Here is a 20802-nt window from a genome sequence, read left to right on the forward strand (position 1 = left end):
AAAGTTCTATATCATCTATTCTGAATCACTTCAGGACATGCAATTCTTCCCATTCCTTCTATTGTCACTTCTTACAGCCTTGGAACTTATCTTTGCTCTCCTAGCATTTCCAACACATTAATCCTGACCACCTGATGTTCTCTTCCTATTCAAAGCTTGTCATTTTGTGAAATTTTATCTGATTAATGTGTGATGTGGCTTTCTACCTACTCCAGTACAATTTATTTTCCCACCAGAAAATATAAGCCATATAAGCTTCCAGAGGTATGTATATGTGCAAAGTCAGCACTTACTAAGGAAACTATGTGAAGATAATGCTGGGAAAATGCATATATTTATCCTGAGGAAAATGGAACCTTAACCAGAATACAATTTCCTTTTTAAACATTTGTAGAAGGATCAGGCATGGGATTACAAACTATGAAGACCATATATCCTTGTTTCTTACCTTGTCTGTCTGGCTGTGAAGTATCTCTGGAACTTTGGGAAGTTTGGAGAACCTAGTTCTGCACTCACAGCTCATAATTTCCCACCACTATTGCTAATATACCAGCTCTGACTACTGTAGAGAGCAGCATCAATTTATATTGTGAAAGTGAAGGATAAGAATTAAATAACATGGTCCGGTATGAATATCCATGGAAAATTATAAGAACAAAAGAAGTTTTCCAACATCTTGGAGTTACTTTCTGCTAACAAACTGTCTCTTCCTTAAGGATTAGCTTATATGGCTTCAGGAAGTTACTCCAGAAAAAAAATTACATAGAGAAAACAAAATAAATTACCCCAAATTTTTTCTCACTTAATTTATCATCCTCTATTTTTAGATAAACATGGCTAAGGATAGTATAGAAAAGATGGAGAGATTGAGATCTGTAATAATGGAGGATCCACTCTGATATAATCATGAATCTTTTAAAATATGACCTGAAAACAAAATATGAAAATTCCCTCTCCTCTCTAATCCATTTAGAAGAGGAAAATATTACCCAATAGCAACATCTGAAATTTTATGAAGATGGGGAAGAGGGAGAAATATTACATACACATATTGTTCCCTTAATTTTTGTTACTATAATATATCAATGAGAGGTAGTATGGAGTATTGGATAGAGACCTGGCGTTTGATCTAGAAAGAGTTGGTTTTAAGTTCTATCTCTGATACAAATTGGTTACTATCAGTATTCCCTAGACATCTCTCTAAGACCATGGAGTCTGGCTTTGCTGGTATAAAAATACCCAGCATGCATAGCACCACATGTTTTGGAAGGAGGCTGTATATTCTGTATATTTCTGTGCCTGAAAATTAGGCTACAACTCTAAGTTTTAGATAAAGTGCCAACTTGCATTGGTGAAGCAAATTTCCTCATACAGGAGTTTCCTGTATCAATAAGTCCAGTTCCTCCCTCTGATAGACCAACAAAGCTTCCATGAAAATGAAATCTCTTGAATTGTAATGGTGCTTCTCAGAATCAGTGGGGAAAAAGTGAATAGAGACATGGCTTTGGAGGCAGGAAGACCTTAGTTCAAATTCTGTCTGAAAATTAACTGGAAAAGTTGCTTTCTTAGTGCATCAAAATCTCAGACAATTCTCTAAGGTTGTCAGTGGCAGACTAGGAATCAATCAGCATTACATTAGTTGGTTTTTTTTTTTTTTAAGAGTTCCAAAGAATCAAAATCTTCTTCCCTCCTTTTCTTCCTTCTTCCTTGTCACCTCCCCCATACCCTAAAACTTGCAGTGTAGAACTCACAAACTGTATTGTCTTGTTAATTTTCTCACTCGTGGGGGTTTAATTTCTTGCTTCTCTTGCTTTTCTGTAGTTGGTTGAGTAGTTTCTACTTTTATAGAAGGAACAGGGCTTCTGGAGAGAGAAAAAAAAATGCATATGGTATTATTTGTGTTTTAGTTATTGTTTTCCCAGCTAAGCCACACCAGAATAGACTAATATACTTTGTGGATTAGAAATTTCATTTGCTTTATAAAATGTTAATTCAGGTACTATTGGGTTTTTGTCTTTGTATCTATCTCCAGTGTCTAGCACAGTAACTTAAACATAGTACATATTTAATAAATGTTTGATTAACAAATGGAATTTATTTCCTTTCCTTGTTTACTGATTGTATACATTTATTTATTTGGAATGTAAAAATTTGTTTTTATTTAATCAACACCCAAATAACCATTCTGGGATGTAGTTTATTTTTTAACAGCAAAGAGGAATATAACTTTAAACTTTAAGAGTGTAAACTTTGACTTATATCCATTTATATAACATATCCAAAATAAACTAAATGCACAATGTAAACTCCAAATGGAGAAGAAAAGACAGTCCAAGGTTCTTCCTGAAAGTTATGTATCCATTCCACATCCACTCAAAAAGCAAACTGCATTTTTAATATAGTCCCATTTCCTCCCTAAATCCAAGGGATGTAAATGTCTATTATTTTATTGTTGTTCAATTGTTTTTCAGTTGTATCCAACTTTTTGTAACTCTATTTGAAGTTTTCTTAGCAAATATACAGAAGTGGTTTGCCATTTCCTTCGCCAGCTCATTTTACAGATGAGGAAACTGAGGTAAATAAGATAAGTGACTTGTCCAAGGTCACACAAATTTGAATTCAGGTGTATGAGTCTTCCTGATTCCAGACTTAGTGCTCTCTCTCTACAGTGCCATCTAACTGCTCTAATTCCATAATAGGAAATTTTTTCTTAATTCTGTTAAGGATGCTATAATCTTGATAATCATTCCATTTTATAATCTTGAATTTTTTTTTTGCCTTTTCCTTCCCCTTCAAACCAGAAGCAGTTGAAAAATTTTGTTTATTTTATTTTATTATCACTCCCATTAGTCTCCTGGCCCTATTTCATTCTAATGTCTTCTCTCTGTTGATAATAACATTTTTTTTGTATATAGCTTGTTTGTGCATAATTGTTTATATGTTGTCACCCTCAATAAATTGTGAATGTCTGAAATCAGGGTCTTATCTTTTGACTTTCTTTGTATCCCCAAGGCTTAGCACAGACCTTAGCATGTAGTAGACACAAATGTTTATTTACTTACTGATTCTCATTTTGCAAGTGCATATTTACTTTCAGTCAAAGAACAATCTATTTCCCTATGAATTAATCCATAATATTACACTGTAATTTTCAAAGCAATTGTCTGCTAAAGCCATCAGTTCTTCCCTATAGTTAAGTATCAATTACTAGAAATCAATTGTTGACTATATTTCAAGTTTTTATCTGAAGCAGAGGAACTTTAACTATTTGAAAATCCACAAATCAGAAATTTCCTTGCAACTTTCCTCTTCATAGCCATTGGCTAATGCCAATCACATAACCTGAATCTATTTTTCAAGCCCACTGCAATTATCCAATTTCTTTTATATGATTCGGACTTCTATCATAGAATTCTAAGAATAGAAGCCTTCACCATAGCTGCATTTTCAAACTATGAGTTTGAGAATTAAATTCCTCTAAAAGACAATTAAAACACAGGTAAATTCAATCTAAAAGGAGAAAAGAATGGGAAAAGATAATCAGTGAACAATTTGTGCAATAGCTAGGCATTATGGGAATTTCTATATCATCCTGGCTAACCCCACTTACCAGGTCTTATTTATATCTTAAGCTTTCTGAAGGTTAAAATAATATTCCTTATGGTTACATGGCTACTACTGCTAATACTAATGATCAACAGTGTACCTTAAATCACTGAGCTAGAGTTGTTTCCTACATTCTTTGAACTAAAATTGTTGCAATTTTATTTCTTTCCCTATTTATTTTTTAAAAAATATTTATCTATTTTATTTTAATTTATGGAATAAAACAAGCATTTTCATAAGTTTAATTTTAAAAAGATGATTGCACATGAAATAGCAAATCTATTATGTATAACTTGCTTTTAAAAATAAATATATAATAAAGTTATCATGTAAATTTCTTTCTTTTCCCACCCACTTCCCACCCTAGAGATGGATACCATTGGCACAAATGTATATTTATATATATGTATGTATATGTGTAAAATCATTCTACAAATACTTGTATTTATCAGTTCTTTCTCTGAATGCATATAACATTTTCACAGGTCTTTTGTAGTTAATTTGGGTATTGATAATAGTCAAAATGAATTATTTGCTCAAAGTTGTTCTTAAAACAATATTGCTGTTACTGTACACACTGATTTTTCAAAGGAAATGTAATTTTGTTTACAGAAGAATGCTGAGGTTATATTGCAGGTTAAGTGGTTCATTTAATGGGTTCTCCCCCTGCCCCTTCAACTAAGAAGCAACAGACCTTACATTAGGGTCCTGAAGAGTGGATTTCTTATTAACATTTGTAAAATCTGGCTCCTCTTTCACAACCTGTTAAAGAAAAGAGATAGTTTAGTTGTCTACATGCAAAAATATTATAATGGCTAAGAAAGTTGATATAAATGTACCATAAGTTTTAAGACAATATATGAAAAAAGCAATTAAAAGCAATTGTTCAGCAATTATCAAGTGCCTATTATGTTCCAGGAACTGTGCTGAGTACCTTCCAGATATGGAGCTAGAAAAGGCAGAGTTGTGAGCGGAGCTTAATGTCCAAAGAACACTAAGAAAGCTAATTTGGTAGAATATATATGAAGGCGTAATAAGGCTTAAAAGGTAGTTGATACTTGTCTATGAATGGCTAAATGCCAAAATGAAGAATCTGTATTTAACCCTGAGATAATAGTGAGCCAGTGGAGTTTATTGAGTAGAGGAGTGACATGGTCAGTACTGTACTTTAAAAAAATTACTTTGGCTGTTGTATGTAGGAGAGGTTGTGGAAAGGGAGGAGGATGAGGAAGAATGGGGGATTGCAGGCAAGAGGTGATAATGAACTGAATTAGGTGGTAGCCATGTGACTGATCTGGCAGATGTTGCAGATGTTGGGATTTTGCAATTGATTGGGTATATGGAATGAAAGTGAGTAAGGGCTCTGGTCTTTATAGGAATAAAATTAATATTGTGAGAAACTTTTCTTGACATCCATTTGTGAGCCCTGAAAGAGGAAAAGACTAGAATCTAATAAATGTTTGATTATTTTTGCCAATATGAGGTTATCACGGAAATATTACATGGGAATCATTTGACCAGAATAGTGAGGACCAGAGAAGAGAAGGGATTTGTCTGTGCTCACACAGCCACTGTATGTCAGATCCTGCAGTTGAATCCAGGACCTTGTGACTATTGGGCCAACGCCTGTTTCACACTAGCACAGAAAACCAAATCCAAAGGGAAGATTAAAAAACCCACTTGGATCACTGGTTTCTTTCCACACTCAACATTCTATCAAAGGGCAGCAGATTAATCCTTTGTATTTTATCTCCTTTCTCTGGTCAGGGCCTCCATTGATGCTGGTGTTAATCAGCCATTACAGAACCACAGAATCCCAAGAGTTAGGCAGGTCCTACAGAGAGAGTTCTTCTAGTTCAATCTGAACAGAAATCCTTTCTATAATATTGTTCTGAACTAGTTATCTGGCATCTGCAGTGCAATTGCCTCATTGTCTCTCAATCCATTCTTGCTTTGGCTGTTCAAGTGGATTTTCAAGGTAGATCTTTATTTATTTATTTATTTATTTATTTATTTATTTATTTATTTTTGAGGTAATTGGGGCTAAGTGACTTGTTCAGGATCACATAACTAGTAAGTGTCTGAGGCTGAATTTGAATTCATGTCCTTGACTCCAAAGTCAGTGCACTAGCCATTATGCCACCTAGCTGCCCCTCAAGGAAGGCTTTTTTGTTTGGTTTTTGGTTTTTTGAAAAAGCATGATGCTAGGCCAGTCTAGTCATCTTTTTCAGTTTTAATTATTTTAACTTAGAACTGGAAAGGCCTTTAGAGGTTATCTCCAGAAATTCTTAACCTGGAGGTCCATGAACTTGAGTTTAATAATATTTTGATAACTGCATTTCATTCTTAATCAAATTTTTTTTTGTAATCATACATCTTTTATTTTAGGCATTCAAATTTCTTTTTTGAAAAGGGGCAGCTAGGTGGCCCAGTGGATAGAGCACCAGCCTTGAATTCAGGAGGACCTGAGTTCAAATCTAGTCTCAGACACTTAACCCTTCCTAGCTGTGTGACCCTGGGCAAGTCACTTAACCCTAGCCTCAGGGGAAAAAAAAAAAGAAAGAAAAGAAAAGGAGTTCATAGGTTTTTATCAGACTACTATCCAAGAGATCTATGACTTATGTAAGAGGATTAAGTCATAATTTTTTTGGTCATTTTACAGATGAGAAAATTATAACCAAGAAAGATTGACTTGGCTGAGGTCAAGCAGATAGAAAGAAACATAGTCAGTATTTGAACCCAGGACCTTTGATTCCAAATTCAGTGCTTTCTTATGGGGATGAGAAAATCATTGCCTCTTTTATGGGTTTACTACTTGCAAGGAAAGTCCTTTTAAAACTTCAAATGCTATACATATGTGAATTTTTGTTATTTTGAGAAAGGAGTACAGAATAAATATGGGAATCATTTAAATTTTTGCAATGAACAAGTCTTTTTTTCTCTCCCTCTCACTTTCCTCCTCACCACTGAAAAGATAAAGATAAGTCCTTATAGCAAATCTTCATAGTAAAGTAAAGCAAATGGGATCATTTAAAGTTTTTGTCTTTATCTTTGATATTATATTAGGCCTTGCATCAGTCTAAGTATAGTGTATAGCACACAGTAGGTACTTAACTATATTTGTGGAGAGAGCAATCAGCAATAAAGTAAGAAAGTAATAATGCTTAAAGTATCTGGGGTAAAATTCAGGTTGATTATATCAAGACGATAAAGGTCTGAAGGTAGAATTCATTTAAAAATTAATAACCTTTAATAACTCCTCAAGGCTACATTCTCTATTTTATGACCTCCCTAGACTTTCCATTTTAGCACTGCTCAGTGCTCTGGTCCTGCCCTCCCCCAGGTAGCTGCAATCTCTAATCATCTATCCTTAAAGCAAGATAAGAAGTAAGCAGATAATGCAATCAAAGCTGTGTTTTGGAATCCTTATAATGTTGTGCAATAGTGATTTTTTTTTTTTTTTTGGGGGGGGATGATTCAAAGCAAAGTTTCCTCAGCATACAAAGATCATAGAATCATAGATTTAAATCTGGAAACTTGGAGACTGAGTCCAACTCCTTCATTTTACATATTAGGCACAAAGATTAAATGATTTGCCTAGACTCATACAGCTAGTAAGTATTTGAAGTAGGATTTAAATCAAAATCTTCCTGGTGCTAAGCCAGTACCCTATACACTATATCATGTTTCCTCAAAGGGGGCAGAGATGGTGTAAGAGTTATTTCCCTCCCAAATGAAAACAATCAAACAAATAAACAACCGCAAAAGAATTGAAAATGAATGTTGCAACAAATAAGCTTGCCTCAATGAAAGGATATGAGAAGATGCTTTTTCTCCACATTGGAATGAAGGTTGATTTGAGAATGAGGCAGGGATTTCCACTCTTGAGGAATAAGGTCTTTTAAGAAGTGGAATGGAAATTGTAGAAAAACATAAGGTGATAAATTCTGAGTGGGAAGAAATCCCAAAGGCTATTGAATCCAATCTTCTCATTTCCCTTATGAAGGAGGAAAGGAGGTCCAGAGATTTTGCATGACCTGCCCACAATCTATCAATAAGAGTCTGAGGCAAGATTCAAATCCAGGGATCTCCCCAACCATGATGACCTTTGGGAATTAAAGGTCATAAAAAGGAAAGGCCCACATATTGATTGGTTAGTTCTAATATTTCAGTGTATTATCTCCTAGATCATAGTCAGAAAATAAGCATCTTTCTTGGATATAAATGCCATGTCTGAAAGGATGGGTCCAGTGGTAACTACTCTATAAAAAAAAGAGTGGTGTGAGACTATGCCCTAAAATGGCAGGCAGAGAGTTAATGGAAAATAGGGGAAGTAAACATGGCTGTAACTAAAATGGTATAGAAGCTTCTATGACACTTAATGCTTCCTAGCTGTGTGACCCTGGGCCAGTCACTTAACCCCAATTGCCTCAGTCAAAAAAAAAACAAATAAATAAAAAAGAAAAAAACAAAATGTGCATGGCAGGTAGGGTGAGTATCTGATTGATGGCACCTGATTGTTAATAGTGACTACTATCACAGTAATCAGGCACAAGCCACAGCACTCACTGGGAACTACATGGCCATCTAGTCACCTTAAATTTTCTTTATAAATACAAAATTGGAATTCTGTTGGAATATAAACTTTAAGACTGCATATTGTTCTCTCAAACCAAATAAGGTTTCTTGTTTTGTTTCTTTGATTTTTGTAAACAATAAAGATAAGAAGCTATTATATTCTCTACATCTGATAGTCAACTGTGAAAACATGGTTTACAGTAGAAAGTCATCTTTAAAAACTTGCTTATTGCATTCTAGGTGTCATCTGTAGTGAGATTTACCAGTATGTATAAAGTTCCTTTCTTCTAGTAGTGGGAAGGTATAAAATATTTCTTGAAAATGAGTTGTAATGATAGGAGGCAATTGCCTTGTTTTATAGAAGAGTGCTTATCAACAACAACAATAACAACATTTATGTATTACTTAGTATGTACCAGCCACAGACTCGGAACACATCTGATTATATAAAGAGCTTTGGAGTCCCAGGGGACTGTTTGTATCTTTTATTTTTCCATTGAATTAAACTCAATTCAATTCAACAAGCATTTATTGACTACTGATCATGTGGGAAATGCTGCTAAGTTCTTGAGAATGTATTAAACATGGCTAATTTTTGCTTTTTTGTTAACTTTTAAATTCTGAACTTACTATCAACAAAAGCAATTTGAACAAACATAAAAATATTGTACAATATAAATTCTGAATTATTTTGTTGTTATTTGAATCATTTTAGATTCTTTATGACTCCATTGGGAGGGGATTCTTGGCAAAGCTACTGAAGTGGTTTTCCATTTCCTTCTCCAGTTCATTTTGTAGATGAGGAAACTGAGGCAAACAAGGTGAGTGACTTGCCTAGGATCATACTAACAGTGTGAGATCAAATTTGAACTCATAAAGATGAATCTTCCTGATTCCAAGTCCAGTATCCTACCCACTGTGTAATCTAGTTGTATACTGAATTATTTACAATTTTTTAATATTAAGTATAGATCTGTACATTAATTTTTTAACAAAGTAACTAAAATGTTCTGCTTGTTTCTATGTATCTTTATGGACTCTTTTTTTCTTCTTCTGGGTATTATAAAAGCAAAATATAGGGAGTTCTCAAATTCTATGGATAATTTGAATTAAGGCAGAAGGCTGAGCTGAAATTTAGTAGGTTTCTATATTTTAAAAAGTTATCAGTTCTTAGCGAAGACAAAAAAGCTTTTGTGCAAATGTTAGCATATACAACATCAGAAGATAGTAGTTTAAAAAATTTTTATATGACTAGACAAAACCAAGCTACTATTGTTTGAATCTTTCTGATTTGCAGTCCTTTTATCTCATCTTGAAAGCCTGAAGTAATACGGTATTAGCTACTATGTTCTAGCATCAAAAAAATATTTTTTTATTTTTTCCCCTTTTTGTTTTACATCTACTGTACTCTTTAATGACTACCCTTTAGGAGGAGGTAATTTCTATAGTTTTCTGGAAGTGTTTTTCAGGAGATATGCAAGTTCTAGACTTCTTATGTCAAAATGAGGACACTTAGTTGATAACTTTATTAGGTAACCATCCTCAAAATAGTTGTCCAAAATACCTGACCAATATTGTTTCTAAAAGATAGCATCAACAAATACAACTCTAAATGACTCAGTTTATTTGCTGTGACAATATATAATTTATGTATTTTAATTTAATGTAATTTTAATTTAAAACAACAATAATATGTATTTTAATTTGAACAAATAAATGTAATCTGTTTCTATATACCTTTATGATTTATTTTGTAAGTGTTATTATTTTACATAGTCGTCATTGTGTATATTCTGATTTTGCTTTCTTTTATTTTTTAAGTTCAAATCCATGATTTAATTAGCATAGCATATATCCAGTGACAAAACTCCATGTATCAAAGAAGACCTACATCTCTTCTGCAATTTAAAATTTTATAAGAAATGACGAGCAGGCTGATTTTGAAAAACAAAAACAAAACAAAACTTGGAAGTACATGAACTGACGCAAAATGAAGTGAACAGAACCAGGAGAATGTTGTACACAGTAACAGCCAAGATCATACAGTGAAGAATTTTGAACGACTTAGTTATTTTCAATAATAAAAAGATTTAATTTAAAGCCTTGAAAGTTATTTGCAACCCCTAGAAGTTAAGGATTTAGCTAGGCTTATTTAACTAATACATATGTCAGGATCAGGACCTAAATCTAGGTCCTTCTAGCTCCAAGATATCTATCTTCTATACTATATTGTCTCTCATGTGATGTCTCATGAAACAATAATATTCCTTTGCATGGTTAAATCATCATTTGTTTAGCCTTTCCTCCAACCATTGGACGCAAGTTGCTTCTAGTTTTTGCCATTATAAATAAAGTATCTGTTGGTACAAATGAGTAATTTTCTGCTTTTGATACATATAAGTACCTGGTCTTAGAAGGGGATATGATCTGTTTTGTAATTCTTGGTTTCCAAATAAAGGCTGTATAACTAACCATTTATTGGTTATGTAACAGAGATTGTACTTGCTTTGGATGAGATGTACTTTGAGTTTCTCTGAGTCTGATTATATGTTTTCCAAAAAGATTGCACCAATTCATTGCTCTAGAAGCAACATAATAGTATGTCTATTTCTCCACAATTGGGGCAAAATTGAATTTTACGCTTTAAAATTTTTCTTTGCCAACTTAATGGACTCCTCAAAAGCATCTAATTTATGTTGTGTTGAGTATTATGAAGTCTGAACAATTTTCAGATAGTGTTGACACTATATATTTCTTCTTTTGAGTATAAAATTCTATATACAAATCCTTTTATGATTTGTCCTTTGAAAAATGGACTTTGCTCTTATAAATGAGCCAATTTCCTTTAGATTTCAGAGTTTTGATTTTTATCAAATATTTTCATCCCAAAGCTTTTCCTTATCTGCTACTTTACTTTTTTTTCTGGATGGATGAATTGCCTTTTATTGTGCAAAGAACATTTTTATACCTTTAATTTGTTTTGCTTCCTATGCTTTTTTCAGTAAATTAAATTATACTTTCCCCAACTCTAATAATACATGATTCTTCTTTTCTTCTATTTTAAATGTTTTAAACATATTTAGATCATAGATCATATCAGATCCATTCACCTAAAGTGTAAATGGAATTTATTGTATTTTATGGTGTGAGATTTGGCCCCAAACCATTTTTGGCCACATAGCTAATTTATTTTCCCAGTAATTTTATTGAACAACAATTCACTTGCCATTGTTTTGAAATTTTAATTTAAGTTTAAGGATCCACTAAGTCAATCACCCATTCATCCTACTCTACTGAAAATAACTAACATTCTGATACCTTAACCTGGGATTCTTCTATTGACTCAATCAATTAGTCAAAAAGTATGATATATTTTGTAACTTTTATTTTGTATGAAATTTAGATAAGAAAAGTCCTTGACTAAAATGATATATTTTATTTTATATATTTATATATTATATATTTATATTTTATTTTATATGAAATTTAGGTTTAAAAAGTCCTTGAAAGCCATTGAATATATATAGGAGACTGGTATAGGAAATACCCTCATTTTAGTTAAGGAGACTTGATCATGCCTTATGGGGGCATATAAAAAAACTAGTATGTTAGTTGGCAATTGACGATTTAGTGATCACAGCAATGCCAGCCAAGCCCCTGAGAAGGAATTTCTTGTGGGGGAGGAAGGGAGACTACTTCAGTTTTCTTACCTCCCACAAACTTTTGGTCAGAGAAAGATGCTGTGAGCTTTGAAGTGTCTAAAAGATTCTAAATTCTGAATTTCCCATTAGTATTGTAGCAATATATCAGGAACAGGTTTTAGCAACTTTCTTATACTGCTGTTAAATGAAGAAAACTTACGATCTCAAAAGCATATCACAATTGCAGTCAAGGACTACAAAGGAAAACGGGCTGCAGTGAATTATCAGTATTTACAAGGTGTCTAGCCTGTACCATAAGTGTTATAAAATATATCATTCAGGAAAAGTATGACCAGAACTGACAGGTGGCACAATGAATAGAGAGCACTGGGCTTGGAACCAGGAAAACTCATATTTGTGAGTTCAAATCTGGCCTCAGACATTTACTAGCTTATGATCCTGAACAAGTGTCTTAACATTGCTTGCCTTTGTTCTTCATCTATAAAATCAGCTGAAGAAGTATTTAGTAAACTACTCCAGTGTTTTTTGGTTTGTTTCTTAGTTTGTTTTGCCAAGAAAACTTCAAAATGGGCTCATGGAAAACTGGAAACAAAATGATAGAAAAAAGTAATAGTCATATCTAAAACAATGGATATTTGATGAGTAACCCAAATATTAAGGAAACTTTTAGTGCCTTTCCAGTAGAGATCCTTCATTTGGGGGCAGTATTGTTCTCAGCTTATTTAGGTCTTCTTCAGGGAAGAAACTCCCCAGGAAGCAAAAAATAACAGCAAAAGTTATCATTATTGTCAATTGTCCTACTATTGCTTATATTCTTTTGTAGTCGAAAAGGTTAGAGCCCAATGAACATAGCATAGCATCTCCCTATAGTGTCTCAAACCAGTTACTTTTAGAATGCAATTTTCACACTCTTTAAAACATATATCACTTTTGTTGTAAGAAAAGACATTTAAGTTCTGTCTATACTGCATGAAGTTAAGATGTAGTACTTTCTCAATTAACTTTTATACATGCAATAATTATCCTTCAAGTTTTCGAGAAATATTAGGGTAAAAGGATATTCAAGAATTCAGAATAATGGCCTTATCATTTTCTTTTATTGCATGTTCCTGAAGGGAAATGATTTTATTTGGCTTGTGTGAATTTTCTGACTTCTATTTAAAGATGATTAATTATGTTACATTACTAAATGGCTTATTGTTGAATCTACAATGCACTTGTGTAGTTTAGATATAGCCTTAAGGTACATCAGGAAAATATGATCATTAAATATTTTCCCCACTGCCCGCTAAATAAAATTCAAACTACTTAGTGTGGTATCCAAGGCCCTACACAATTTACTGCTTAACATACTTTGCCAGCTTTATTTCAATACTCTCTTTCATCTATTATGAGCTGCCATGAAACTTGACCCTATTCCTGGAATTCTTTATCCTTGTTCTTTCCCTCATATCCACTTTTAAAAAATCCTTCCTATCCTTTAAGCCCTTCAAGAGTACTGAAGTCTCTGGGGATCCCTATAGGTAGAAGTGAATTTTGATCTTTGATCTTATAGCATTTTCTTCTCTTATACAAGTATTATATTCTATTACACTTTATTCCTGTCTTTTCCCATATATATGTCCAGCTTTGTTAAGGAGAGGGACACAATGTTTACCTCTATATCTACTCCACTGCTTAGCATAATGTGTTTATTTTCATTTTAGGTGTTTAGCAAATATTTGTCAAATGAATGATTTTCTGAGTAAAATCTTAGAGAAATCATAGGCTTTAAAAATGAGTTTCTCAATAATTCAAACCTTCTAAATGTACATAAGAGAACAGAAATGACTTTACAATAGTCACAGACCTGGGCACTGGCTTTGGAAGCTGTTTCTATCTGGGCTTTTAGAATGTTGCATTTTAGTTGATCAGGAACAGGTAAAGGCAGAAGTGGGAACTGAAGAGTTTTTTCAGGAACTTTCTTTTCTTCTACCTGTGAGTATCAAAAATGCAGGCAGGATTATGAGGGGAGAGAGGAGAAAGAAAGGAAACATATAGAATGACTTTATAAAGTTTTTAGTAATAGGCAACTATAATGCTTAATTGTAAAATACAAGAAAACACAAGCACAACCAAAGATAGCTTGCATTTATATAATAACAGTATATTATAAAGTAATATATTACTTATTTATATGTGTCATATACATTATACTATACATAATATATAACTATATGTAGTGATATATAAAGATAATTTATAATGGTGATAATAACTCATAGCTATTCAGCAGTTGTTCCAGTTTTAGTATTTCATGAGACTATAGACATTCCCTTCCCTAATATGTCTGCCATTTTTTCCTCAGCATTGCCTTGGACACAAAGAGATTAAGGAGCAATCCCAGGTTCAGGGGAGAACCAGGGGATAGTAGTGACCTGGAAACCAAAGGAGAGAGTATCCAGAAAGATGGATGGTAGATGCTGTCAAAAAATTCAGAGAAATTAGAATGCAGAGTGAAAAAATCTTTTGATTTTAGTAGTTACATTAATAATTTTAGAGAGTTTTTTAAGTAGAGCAATAAGGTTGGAAGACAAACTGGCAGGGATCATGAGATCACAGAGTTAAGGCTGGAAAAGGACCTCAGAGGTCATCAATGCAGCCCCCTCACTTTTCTAGATAAGGAAATTACAGCTAGAGAGATTAAATGACTGGCTCAGGGTTACAAAGCTAGTGTTTGGATTGGGATTTGAATTTAGATCTTAGTTAAAAAATTAATGGGACCTTTCTAGGTAGGAGTCTGACTGTGGAATTAAAGAGAGATATAGGTTAAGAGCTTTGTGAGATGACAGGGTCAGATAAAGGTTCCTTTTTTTTTTTCTTTAAAGATGGGAGTTACCTGGGCAGCTAATTTTCAGGCAACAAGGAGAAGTCCATAGATAAGGAACACTGAAAAAGGGAGAGAGGAAGAAAATGAGAGATATGAAGGCAGACACACACAGAGAGACAAAGACAGAAAAAGAGAGAGAGAAAGATACCCCCACACAGAGACAGAGACAAAGAGGCATAGATAGATAGATAGATAGATAGAGAGAGAGAGAGAGAGAGAGAGAGAGAGAGAGAGAGACAGAGACAGAGACAGAGAGAGACAGAGACAGAAAGATAGAGATACACACAGACACAGAGAAAGACAGAGACAGAGAGAAAGAGATAGAGAGACAGACACAGAGAAAGAGACAGAGAGATACACAGATACACAGAGATACACAAACATATACAGAGATAAGGACAAAGAGACATAAGAGAAAGACACACAAACAGAGGCAGAGAGAGGCATACAGAGAGAGACAGAGAAAGAAAGAGAGAGACACATGCAGAGTCAGAAAGGGAGATAGAAACAAAAAGAGAGAGAGTAACACACAGAAAGAGAAAGAGAAACAGAGAGGGAAAAAGAGAAAGACAGACATATAGGTACACACAGAGAGAAAGAGACAGAGAGACTGAGATAGAGATATACACACAAATACAAATACAGAGATAAAGACAGAGACACACAGAGAAAGACACACAGAGGCACAAAGAAGCACATGCATAGAGACAGAGATAGAGACAGCGACACACAAAAAGAGACAGAGAAAGAAAGAGGTAGAGAGATAGACACAAAGACACACACACAGAAAGAGAGACAGAGATAGAGATACACTGACAAATACAAAGACAGAGACAAAGGCAGAAAGAGATGCAGAGAAAGCACACACAGCAAGGTATACAGAACCACATGCACAGAGACAGAGGCAGAGACAGATACACAGAAATACACAAAGAAAGACAGAGACAAAAGATAAATACAAAGACACACACACACAAAGAGAGACACAGAGAGAAAGACAGAGATAGAGACAGATATCACATGCATAGAGACAGAAACAGAGACAGAGACACAGAGACACAAAGAGAGAGAGATAGGGAGACAAGCACACACACACACACAAAGACAGAGAGAGAAAGAGACAGACAAGAAACACATAGAGAAAGAAACAGAAACAGACACAGAAACAGAGAAAACAAAAACAGAAACAAAGAGAAAGAAAAAAAATCACCTGTTGTTCAGACTCCTACACGAGACAGGAGGGGGTAGGATTGAAGGAACAGCTAGAGAATTGGCAAAGAACATTCAGTACAAATTGAAAGGGTACATAAAGATGTAGAAGGATTTTGAGACATTGACTAGAGGTCATAATGGTAAGCATAAATGGTTTTGGTTTTCTCAACAAAGTGGGAGTCATGGCCAGTACTCAGAGGGGCTTGATTCTGAACATGCTCTACAATATCAACTCTCTTTCCCAAAATGTAGTGCCCAGTGCTGCATCCAGGACTTCAGATATGGGTAGGATAATCATCTTCCTTATTCTGAAGATGTTGATAGTAGGTTAATGGACTAGCAAGGATATAGTCTAATTGAGGAATAAACTAAATTACTCTCCTCAAAAAAAAAATCTCTAAATCTAACAGAAATTAGAAAGTCCATTCAACCAGTATTTATAAACGCCTTCTAGGTGCTGGGCACTGCGGACACAAAGAAAAAATTAAATAGTTCACTTATGTCACTCCCAAAATATGCGCTGTAGTCATTCTCTAGAAATGCCCAGTGATGGCTCTAGCATTCTTTCTCCTTTGGCTGGAGTGGTGCCATTGTGCTTCTCAGTCTTCAGCTACAACATTCAGACTGTGGAGAGGGGCTGGGGCTGGAAAGGGTTCCCATTTCACCTCTGCCTCTTAGCATTCCTAGTCTTTTTCAAAGGTCAGCCCCAGTGCCTTCTTCCACTTACTACAAGAAATGGCATAATGGGAAGAAAAGAATGGCTACTCTTTTCTTCAGCCCTCTCCCTTGACCTAGCTGGCCATTTTCCGCTGGGGAATCAGGATGGAAAGAATCACGACCCTAACTCACCCATGGGGTATCCTTAGCCTCCAACCTTCCTGCTAAGTTCATCCCCATTCCTGATTGAACAATGACTTTCTTCGTCAAACCCATTTCTGTGAGAAGAAAGCCATTTCTCTCAGACCCACTCCCTGCTTCTTAGTTGTGGACTGGGTTTCTTTAGCTGCCTTGCTTTCTCCACCTACAGAATAGATATAATTCCCAGTTATCTCTTGGAGGAGCTGAGAATGACCAGCTAAAACCCTTTCATTAAGACTGAGGAACACCAGTGTTATCTTCAGCTGTGCAACTTTACAAGTCTTATCATCATCCTTGCTACAACATCTGATGGATAGTAACCTGTTGACGCACCCTAAGGACACTTGGGTCTTGTTATCTTCCCTTTCCACTGAATTCAGGATTTTCAGGCCTTTCTGGTAACCTTAGAGCCTGCTAAATCCTTCTACATGTATCTTTTCCTCCAATGTAACCTTCCCAGCTCTTACCTTTTTTGTGTTAAGACATAGTGTTTGGCATATAATGAGTGCTTAAGAGGCAGATAATGGATAGAATGGCAGGCCTGGAATCAGGAAGATATGACTTCAAATCTTACTTTGAACATTTACACCAGCTTTTACTTTCTTTTTGCCTTATTCTGTATTCTTATTTGTAAAGTGGGGATAATATCATCTAGCCTTTAAGATTGTTGTGAGGATAAAAGAAATATTTGTCAATCACTCAGTCATATAGCAAGTGCTATTAGCTATTATTACTATTATCAATAATTTTTTTGGTGAGGCAATTAGGGTAAAAGTGACTTACCCAGAGTCACACAGCTAATTAGAATTAAGTGTCTGAGACTGGATTTGAAATGTTGTCAGCCTTATAAAGTGGATACTCTTTGAGGGAAAGGACTATTTAAGTTTTTCTTTGTATCCACAGTGCCTACCACCTAGCATGAAAGACACTTTATAAATGCTGCTTGAGTGAACTTTTTAATTTCTGCCAGATTCAGAGATTTTGGAGAATAATTTAAATTTTATTCTTCAATTAGACTATATCTTTGCTAGAAAGGCTTTTGTATTTTCATTTTCCCTTGGAATTTCACTGAAATAGGAAATTCCTGACAGAGAAACTCTCTCTTTCATTACAGAGCAGTACCTGCTCTTATATTCTTGAACTGTTACTGGGCATACAGGATGATTAAATGATTTATCTAGGATCACACAGCCAGGAAGTTATCACAGCTATCCCAGTTTCAATGTTAATTCTCTTTCTGCTATGATATTCTACCTCTCATCAGAAAACCATATAGAAAGAAAATATTTTTTTCATAGAATGTTTTCAACTGTGAAGACTGTCTCATTTCAATTAGGGCTGATGCTTAATCCTTTGAGTCATATGTCCATGACTTTATTTGGGGTTTTCTTGGCAAATATATTGGAAAGGTCTGGCATTTCCTTCTCCTGCCCATTTTACAGAGGAGTAAATTAAGACAAACAGGGCTAAGTGACTTGGTCAAGGTCACACAACTACTAAGTATCTGAGGCCAGATTTGAACTCATGAATGTGAGCCTTCCTGACTTCAAGCCTGGCACTCTATCCACTGTGTCAAGGTAGGCTTGAATAAAAGTGTCATTTATCACTCTCATGTGTCCATTTCCACAGACAAGAAGTCTACATTCAACTGCAGAAATTGGTTCTTGGGCTCTCTGGGTTGACAGAGCCTTCCTGGTTTCCTTGTACTATCTTGCTCCTTCCCCACAGAAGAAAGAAAAAGAATCCAGTTCTGAAATAGAATGTTTTCTTCTTTCCATTCTTCAGGCAGTCATTATATTTAAAAAGACCAGCAGCTGTGTAGGAATGATTAATGAGGGACAGCCTGACTAAAGCAGAGATCACTGATTGTCAACACAACCCAAGCCTTGCTGTATAAAGTAATTATTAACCGTAAGATTCACTTAGGCAACTATTAACATGTAAACCTGTTTCACCCAACCAGAAAGGTTGGTAATTAGAGTGAATTGAGAGATTGAACAGGTAACAGAGAATGTGAATGTATAACTGACCAGGGAGGGGTAACTATTCATGAATGTTTGGGTTGTTACCTAAGGAATGGCCAAATCAAGTGTTTTAAACGTGAGGCATAGAGACTCAAAAGCAAAGTTAGAGGGAGGTCACGAGATTTGGAATATGAAGGTACATTAGGGATCATCTGGTTCAGCTTTCTCATTTTAGAGATGAGAGTCAGGAAGACCTGAGTTGAAATCTAGTCTCAGATACTTACTAGCTGTGTGATCCTGGGCAAGTCTTCATGTCTGTTTGGAATCAAGTGTAGATTAGAGTTTATGATTTACAGCCTGACCAGGTTGTGTACCCATCAGGGGGTCTTAGCTTGGGGCCTGTGAAGTTTTTTTTAAGAGTTTGATAAGCTCAATATAATTGATTTCTTTCAAAATTTGATGTATCTTATTTTGTGCATTTGGCAATATTGCCAAAGAAGTCCATGTTTCACAAAAAGATCAAGAACTCTGCTTAAAGACTGTTTCTAGAGCTCTAGGATGAAAGCTAGAGGTGGTTGAGAGTATGGTAGTTGCCTGGAAGCACAAAACTTTATTGTTTATGGGTAAAATTGAGGAATAAATGAAGTTCCATTTCCATTTTTGTTGTTGTTGTTTTTAATCAAGATGTGTTCATAGCTGAGAAATCAATCTTTACTATATATCCAGGAGGTGGTTGAAGTGATAGTAGTTCATCTCAATCTTTTTTATCTCAAAAATATTTTTGAGTTATCTGTACTCTGAGAGCCACTGAACTTGTAGTTTATGGTTTTCCTGAGTAAAAACTATTATGAGAATGGATATGCCTTCCGATGACACTCCCAGGTTCAAGGAGAAATGAGGTTTTGGAGAATGAAATGAATCAAAATGGATAATTTGTTTGTAGAGAATTGTGGGGTTGGTGCCAAAGGAAGTGAAGAATCCTGAGGAATATAGGGAATGGGGCCTCTGTGACTTTCACTTAAGTGGGTGATCTAAGATCTAAGATGGGAATTTCCTCTTGCCAGTTATGGCTATCATGAGAGGTCTCAGGTGATCAGGTAAATCTCAGGGAGAATGGCTCAATTCATAGAAGTCCTAAAGTGGCCCTTCACTTAGATAAACCTTTCCCTTCTGTATTGGGAGATGAAAGCAGGTACAAAATTAGTGTTTGGATATATTAACCCTGATTGACCCCTCTTTCACCAAAATTAAATGGAATGACGGATTTCTCCTTGGGTCTGAGAGCTGTGGGAGTGTAAGAGACAATTTCAGAGAGTTGCTTAACTGCTCATTTCCTTGGAACAACCTTGGTTAAGGTCTAATCTTAACAATTTATGGCACATGGATGTGACTATTCTTCAAGAAAAGCCAAAGGGATGGTTTTAGAGAAGCCTAGGAAGATTTGTATGAACTAGGCATAAAAAGTGAACAGAACCCTAAAGTGAACAGAACCAGGAGAACAATTTATAACAAGAACACTGTAAAAGTAAACAAATCTGAAAGATTTTAAAATGCTGGTTAATGCAATGATCAACCATGATTCAGAGGACAGATCCATTGAAACATAATACCTACTTCCAACTCGAGAGATGATGGATTCAAGATGTAGAATAAGCATATACTTTTAGACATGATCAATGTAGAAATTTGTTTTGCTTGATAATCATATTTTTACAAAGGTTTCCTTTTTGTTTTGAAATTAAAAGGGAATTAGAAAGAAAATAAATATTTGTTAATTGAATAAAATAAAATTTAAAAAATTTCAAGTCTCAGTCTAGCTGCTTACTGAGGCCCCAGGTAGTCTGTGCAGCCCAACTCATATTTGTCTGAGTTTAAGTCTGAGTGAAAATTTCAGTGTATTTGTGACAAAGAGGTAAGTGATTCCTGGGACATGTTGTGAAGTAAGATAATTGAGTCTTTTGGCTTTACTTAACTTTTTTGGAAAGTACATCCCAAGGGATCACTCATTTGGGGGTAAGAGAAAGATAGATAGTATATCCTGAAATGACTGTTT

At 34.8% G+C, this 20802-nt stretch overlaps 1 protein-coding gene across 1 annotated transcript in view; it reads right to left on the bottom strand.

The window, feature by feature from the left end:
* EPB41L4B (erythrocyte membrane protein band 4.1 like 4B) overlaps positions 1-20802 on the bottom strand; it is a 221204-nt gene that overhangs the window by 28073 nt on the left and 172329 nt on the right. The window contains exons 18-20 of the mRNA XM_074281837.1: positions 13696-13821; positions 4301-4368; positions 1752-1862 (exon numbers count right to left, since the gene is read on the bottom strand). Of these exons, the coding sequence (XP_074137938.1) occupies positions 1752-1862; positions 4301-4368; positions 13696-13821 (305 nt within the window). The remainder of the gene's footprint in view (positions 1-1751; positions 1863-4300; positions 4369-13695; positions 13822-20802) is intronic.

Source organism: Sminthopsis crassicaudata, chromosome 1 (assembly GCF_048593235.1).
Source record: "Sminthopsis crassicaudata isolate SCR6 chromosome 1, ASM4859323v1, whole genome shotgun sequence".
In the NCBI taxonomy this organism is placed as follows: domain Eukaryota; kingdom Metazoa; phylum Chordata; class Mammalia; order Dasyuromorphia; family Dasyuridae; genus Sminthopsis; species Sminthopsis crassicaudata.